Source organism: Rhea americana, unplaced genomic scaffold (genome assembly GCF_003343005.1).
Source record: "Rhea americana isolate MKP2758 unplaced genomic scaffold, rheAme1 scaffold_36, whole genome shotgun sequence".
Classification (NCBI taxonomy): Eukaryota; Metazoa; Chordata; class Aves; order Rheiformes; family Rheidae; genus Rhea; species Rhea americana.
In genome coordinates, this window is record NW_028186490.1 from 3,563,495 (window position 1) to 3,570,888 (window position 7,394).

At 38.1% G+C, this 7,394-nt stretch overlaps 1 protein-coding gene across 3 annotated transcripts in view; it reads right to left on the reverse strand.

Moving 5' to 3' along the window:
- Positions 1–2,699: 2,699 nt before the first annotated feature.
- Positions 2,700–7,394, reverse strand: part of KCNMA1 (potassium calcium-activated channel subfamily M alpha 1) — a 516,194-nt gene continuing 511,499 nt past the window's right edge. For 2 of the 3 annotated variants that reach the window (XM_085312304.1, XM_085312303.1), the window contains one exon: positions 2,700–3,082. In XM_085312304.1, coding sequence (XP_085168430.1) covers positions 2,931–3,082 — 152 coding nt within the window. In that variant the 3' untranslated portion in view covers positions 2,700–2,930. Of the gene's footprint in view, positions 3,086–7,394 lie in introns of all 3 variants that reach the window. The other variant, XM_085312302.1, reaches the window with a different exon arrangement.

Here is a 7,394-nt window from a genome sequence, read left to right on the forward strand (position 1 = left end):
TATTGGTGCTGACCTTATTGTAGTGTTTATTGGCCGAAAGTCAGAGAGTTCAGCACTAGGTGTCTACGTCCACCATCTAATGGGCAGCCCCCGGTCCTGCGTCATCGCACTTCTTTTAATCACAGAAAGGAGGAGTAAGAAAAGATTATTAATTGCTCCTAGCTATTTCTGTAAATGGATAAAGCGAAGCTATCGAATGCATAGCTGTATCTGCTTTTCTCGCTCATTCTTTCTCTGTATCTAGCTTTATATATGCTGATCTATTTGTGAGGTGAGAGAGCGAGCGTGTTCAGATCGTGTCCTTCACTTGCGTGCAGCTGTCAGCATGGTATTTTGGGGTATGACAGATAAACTGGACAGAGACACACACACCCTAGCAACGTAGGACTGCAGTAAATTTGTTTTTCATTTGTATGCTTTATACAGTGATCACTCGCTTTGGAAGGAGGAATACTAAGAAATGGCACTGTATATGGCAATTTAAGTAAAGAAATATTTTTCCCTCTATGTCCATACATTAAACACCAGCCTTAAAAAAAAAAAAAAAAAAAAAGTGTACTCAGTGAAGTCGGACACAAATTTCAAAAATTCTCTTGTACTCAGGGCCAACTTGTTTTTTCACTCTGGCTAAAACATGATTGCAGTTCATGAATGAAAAAGGAGTACTGACTTCAAAGTGAACACGAAACATGACCCAGTGCAGAAACTAGATGCAAATTATAACCTGTCATTAGCTGAAGTAGCATTGATCAGAAGAATCCACCAGAGTCATATTTTGTTTGAAGGACTGTGAAATGGGTTAAACAAGGTGTAAATATTAAAATTTTTTAAATTGTTTAAATTATTTTGTTTCTTTGTAGGAGAGTGAAATAAATATTTTAAGCAATCAAATTTTACATACACTATATTAACAATAATTTGTGTTTTTTTTTTTTTAATAACTATTCTACAGAATGTAACAACAAAGTAGTCACAGTCCAAGAAGTCACTCCAGAATAAAGCCTATTAGGTGGTAGTATGGTTATATTTGTACCGCAGCCAGTGGACAAACATTGAAGCTGAGATAGTTTAGCTTAAATGTTGGATTATATAGTGGACATCGTTTTCACAGTAAATTCGTCTGCTTTGTAGTTGTCTGATTCACTGATATTTCTCTAATGATAAAAGTACCACAGTATGTTTTGTTGTGGTATTTTACAACTCTGCAAAATTACAAAGCCTAATGTTAACTTGCACGATGAAAATCTGTTTTTTCTGATGACTGGGTCCTATGTTTTTATTTTGTTCCTCAGTAGCACATCCCGTTTTTCACTCAGTTGTGCCAAATCTTGCTAATTTGAGATTGAGAGAGCTACTAAATTGTTTAGACCACCAAATGCTCGGGTGAATAGATACTGCAGCACAGGTATGAAACACCACATTTTTGTCTGATGGCTGTAAAGCTGGTTGGCTGCTTTGTGAAACTGCTGACAAAACAGACAGCTTTTCAAAGGCCCTTTGTAAGTTATCATAATAAATACATTCATTACTTTTATTTTGATTTGGTTATTACTGTATTTTTATGCGTGGTATCCCAGCAAAGGAAAAAAATAAAAAAAATTTGCTAACATAAGGTGTTGCTTGTTACAGAACTGGACTGACAACAACACGTTGGGAGATTACAGAGCTGAAGCTAAACCCAATGTTTTCATCCTGATCTGAGCTCACTAAAAAAAGGAGATTAAGTGTACCTTTTGCAGAGCTAAGGGCTATCGCAAAGCTCACAGATCTGGACCTAAATCTCTCTATGTATCGAGAAGAATTTGAACCGGCTAAGCAAGACTGATGCAGGGCCRTGAGGGCTTTTGAAAGCCATCAAGGCTTTTGAAGTAAAAAACCAACTAAATACGGTAGACGGAAGGGTTTATACRTTATGATTTCATGTGTTATTTATGCCTGCTGGATTAAGCACTCTAAGACATGGCAAAAGAAGAGGAATTCCCAGGCTTCCAGGAATTAGCAGTTGCTAATGGRAAGCAGTGTGGAATTACCAGACTTTGAAATTTATAGCAAAAAGTGTCGCCTATGAGCACCCTGTCTGCCTGTCCCCTGGTTTATACCCGTGTTCACTACCATAGTGTCGCCGAAACTTATTGCGGATGCTGGGCTTTGGAGGGGTTCGTGTGAGCATGTTGGGGGCAGAGTTGGACCTTAACATAACCGGCAAGTAAGATGAGCTGTGTATATGGTTAAAAAAACAACAAAAAAAGAAGAATTATTCAGAAGAATGTAACATGTACAAAAATATGACTTTCGACTTTGAAAATAAATAAGTCCAGTTTATTAAGAGCTGGTGTCAATGCTGAACAAAATACACATCCTYCAGTAAAGAGACATGTTGGTGAACTGTTCTTGTTTTCTTTTTTTTTTTCTGATTTACTAAAATACAAGTTGGACTTTTCTTTTTTTGTAAATATATCATTTGTCTCCCTTAATTACATGTCCTTATAATGGTGACCATCATTCTCCTTTAAGCCGAAGACTGAGCAGATTCTTTTTTCTCTCTTTTTTTTTTTAATTCTTAGGAGTCTGGCCACATATGCAGCTTTTTTTTTTTTTTTTTTTTTTTTTTTTTTTTTTTTAAAGGGAAAATACTAGACAATGAAAAAGAAAGAAAAATATATTTTTTCTAATAAATAAAAATAATTTAAAATGCTAGAGGCTATACATGACTAGTTCTGATTGTGTTCATTTATAAATGAGATAGTTTCCAAAATACGTGGAAGCAATATTAAAGGCAGACAAACAAAGATCTGTCTACTTTATTTTCCCGTAACGCTCGCCCTTCGCAACTTCTCCACCAGTGGTTCAGCATGTAAGAGGAATAAATGTCACATCACCATTCATGAAGTTTGTCAGGCTTTAAAAAAATAGTTCTGGCCTCCAAGGAGTCAACATTCATCTTCAACTTCTCTGATTGGTGGTATCAAGCTGCTTGTCGATTTGTACTGATTGATCTGATTAGCCATGTGAGTGCTCATGGGCTTGATCTGAATGTTTCTGGGATAGGCATTATCCGGCTCATCTGTAAACCATTTCTTTTCTGCTAAGGAGCAAAACGGGTAGAGACAGAATAAGGAGGGGAAAACAAGAGTTTTAATTAGTGAAGCRCACATATGCACACACACACACACACAGAGAAAAAGAGGGAGGCAGCAGTCAGTAAAGTTCATAGAAAAAGGCAATCAACAAAAGGTGAGCTTGACTAACTATTAGCAGTACAGTGCATTAGATTAATACCTTTGAAAATACTTATCATGAAAGGAGGATGACAGGTTTGCAGATCTGATAGTAAGGCGTTAAAGAAAACTGGCAATTTGCTGGCTTGCTTGTTGAATGTGAGAGCTGTTTTACAAGCTCCGGTGACTGCCCTCTGCTTCGTTTATTAAAAAGTAATACAAATAAAAGGCTGAAGTGAGAGGCCAGATGGGATAAGGGTGATGTGGAAAGAGCGTGTGAGTCTGTATACAGGCGATACCTAAAAGGTCAGCGGCTTCTCTGAACCCTTCCAGCCCCAAGGTGGTCGGTGTTGCTGGCTCAGGAGCCAGGCCCAAGCACGGAAATAAGAATTTCCCGCAGCTGGTGCGAGAACAAACAGGGCTCGCGTTCAGGGCGCCAGATGGCTGCGTTCCTGCGTGCGCTGGCCACTGCAATGCTACTTAGCAACCCGCCCGCTGGAGCGTGCTCTGCGCCCCGCTTCGGGAAGGGCCTGGGCACGCGGCAGACCTGCTGCTGCAGCTCCACGCACCGAGCGCTCACGTTAATCCCGAGAAGGTTGCTAGTGGTCCATGACAGCAAGGCAAAGGACGCACAAACTCACAGGGAGATCAGCAGAGGAGCTGCTCCTTTGATGTCTGTGGGCAGTGTCAGCTCCCACGGACACAGGAAGGGTTTTCTGGTACCGACCTGGGGTGGACTTGGGGGAAGCGGGGATGCCAAGGGGCTGCAAGGCTGCAGCTAGTCAGTCCCTGCTTGCTTAAGGCACTATACTGCGTTGTTCATATGCACGTGTTGGCAAAAACTTCTTAAAATTCTTATAACAAAAAAAAGATCAAAAGAACAATATTCTTAAGCCCTGTAGAGAGCAATTACTGGTCTCATCTTTTAATTATAGATACGTATCTTTATGAGAGGGCTCTATTCAAAGACTTATAAACTCCTGTTCTTCGAGTGATTTATGGCCATCAGGTGCTTGTGCTTAGACAAAGTGTTTGTGAACRTGGGATGTCCATCCTCTCCCTCCACTCTCTCCGCCCCTATTTCTKGGGATGAGCACAAATGGGTCAAAGGATGGGATTTTGCAGCTATGGCATTTTCATTGCGTACAAGGTTTAATGTATGCCACATCAGAGCTGCTTGGTGTTACATTTATGCACCGTTTCTCATCCCATGACTATATAACACAAACTACCACTTCTGCTTACCACTGAAATGCAGCTCTCTCTGGGCTGGAATCAGGGCAAAAGGGAAAGGAGTGCTCATCAAAAATTAAATAAATAAATAAAATAAAGAAGCCTAAGCAACATAAAATTCTACCCCAGAACCTGCACAAAAGCTCAGAAGGGGCAGCAGACAATAACAACTGCTGGATTAGAGAGAATGAAGGACAAATATTTGGACATAGCTGCATAAAAATAAGAAACTAACTCTTCGGCTAGAGCCTCTAAAGCAGTGGATTGATTTGCAGAATCACTAGACTTCCCAGGCACTTTAGCAAATACGAAATTTCAGCACTTTTACTTCAGATGTGAGATTTAATGAGTAACCCACTCAAACTCCAAACTAATTAAGATTTAATCCTTTTATTTTATGACAGATTTGATACCTGTGCTTATTCGTTTTAAAAATTAAAAATTTAAAAAAGGAATTATAATAATAATACTCATTAGGGTCCTATCACTGGAGGTAAGCAGAACTACTATATTTTTTTGACATTTTTAAAAAATGTATTTTTATTCTTTGTAAAATGTCCTCTCATTTGAAATTAGTGTAAATATTTCCCTCCCCCCTCGAAGTTGTCTGAGTCTGAACAATGTTCAATCTCCAATCTTCCTCTCCCTCTCTCTCTCTTACCTATTATAATTAAGTTCCCTTTGATTTGAACAGATTGGACGATAGGAATTCATAATGTTACATCCTGCACACTGAAGCTAACTGATTAAGTGCTTTAAATTATTCTTCCTGACAGAATGATAAAGTTACAATCTGTTCAGAGATGATCTACAGCTTGCCAGACTCCTACCGCTTCTTTCTACATTCATTTATCTTTTTGTCAAGCAGTTAAAAAAAAGGCCTCAATTCCATAGATCTTTTAAAGTCATCAGAACATCTGAATTATTAATGAGACTTTAAGGGAATGGTTCCTGATGGGGGCTGGTTTAAGAAAGGTTGTACAAAAAAAAAAAAATATCTGGGAATGTGTACACATCAAAATAATTTCAGCTCCATTTAAAAAACCATTTAGTTCAAGTGTGACACATGAACCATTATGCATTTGTGGAAACCAATTTTATGTGATCTACGATTAAACTAACCTTTCAGAGAGGTGTAAAGTGTGATGGTTATCATGTTTTAAAAGCCTTGTAAGATCACATAAACAATTTCAAACTAACAGTTTTCTAATGGTTTGTGTTTAAAATGATTTTGAGGCAAGTTAAGCACTGTGTACTTTTATCTCTATCTTCTTTTTAACATATGCCGCACAAACTTTCCTTACAAACAGAACTTGGTGCAAGTTAATTCAATCTCAGAGCCAGAACGGGGTCAGGGATGAACTGCAGTGTGTTCTCAGCAGCGAGTGAAAAGCGTTTCCACCTGCCATGCTTCCCCTGGAATTTGCAATGCAAGGCAATTATTTATGTGTTAGTCTTGATGGTAAAATCCATGTATGGGGAGTTATCTTTAAAAACAGGCACTATCATGTCTCTTTTTTGTCTTTACTTGAAACACAGAAATCTATTTGCAGTTCTATTTTTTTTCCTCTGTTTAAATTTCTTTCTCTTTGCCAGTGCTGAAACCTTGGTCCAGGCATCATCATCTCTTGTGTCAGATGCCTGAATCTAGCTTTATACCTTTCCTGTCCTGACAAATCTCACCTGAAAGTCCTTCACCCTGTATACTTACCTTTGAAATGTGAGATTGATGCTCCTTGTCTTTACTCCTGGCTGCTACTATGTCCTGCTCCCAGCTACAAAAATGCCTTTCCTGAATCCCTTACACTTTTTAATTTTTCTTTGAATTCTCACAGTCTAACTGTCATGTCTTCCAAAGTCAGCACACACCTCTACTTATCTTAAGCAGACCGCTTTCTCTTTCCGTTAAATCTATCTATAAAATCCTGGTTTAAGTCTTCATAAACTGGTTTATCCCCAGGTGTTTGCTGCTGTTCTCTGTTGTGTTCTGTCTGTTTCTCTCCCACTTGGCATACGCATCTTGATCCCGACAACGTATGTTTCTACGTTATAGTGAGAGTCGTAGAACAAGCATAGTTTTCTATTTTATTTTGGCAAGAGCTGTTTAAGACAGTCCCTGATCTTCCTACGCTATCTGATGGGTATGTTTTTGACAGCATCAGTTGAGAGCTATGGGAACAGCTAAGTAACTTCAAGTATCAGGAAGTAGGAAACATTTACTTTCCTTTCAAACGCTGATGTTTGTAATGGGCCATCAGCACCCAAGTGGGAAATGATGATTATACGGGCTTCATGTTTATATTAGAAATAAATAAATAAATATTAATATCTTATGTAAGAATGTTTCCTGCAGCATCAAAAGATATCAGTAATTAAAAATAAAATGATCACAATTCAGATTTCTTTCACTAAAAAAAGACTAGCAATTCTCTCAAACAGGTTTCTCTCTCCGTTGCTTTAAAATTGCTGTCATTAATTCTGTCCTGAAAAATCATATTTGAACAAACATCAGTGTGAAACATCCTCTCTTCTGAGTAGAGGCAAAGAATGTAGTAGGTAAACATAAAGATTTACTAAATGTATATTCTTATCATAAATCCTGGTTTGGTTATAGTTGTTTTAAAGGAAATTTTTTTTCTCTTGGGACACTTGCCATTTCAAATGAAGCTATATGTTTCTGATTGTGTGTGCATGCACTCACACACACACACCCTAAATAGGTAACTTGTTTAAAACTACGCTTCAATTCTCACATTTTCTTCCTATATGAGTAATATAAGTTTCTCCACCCACCTACTCCCCAATTATTTGTTTGGTAGATGAGTATTTTACATGTAGCAGGCAATAATTAATTTGCAGAGAGAGAGAGAAATTGCTCCTTCTTTCCATGAACATCTTCATTTTGCTCCAAGACAGCTGATTTTTTTTTTTTTTTTTTTTTTG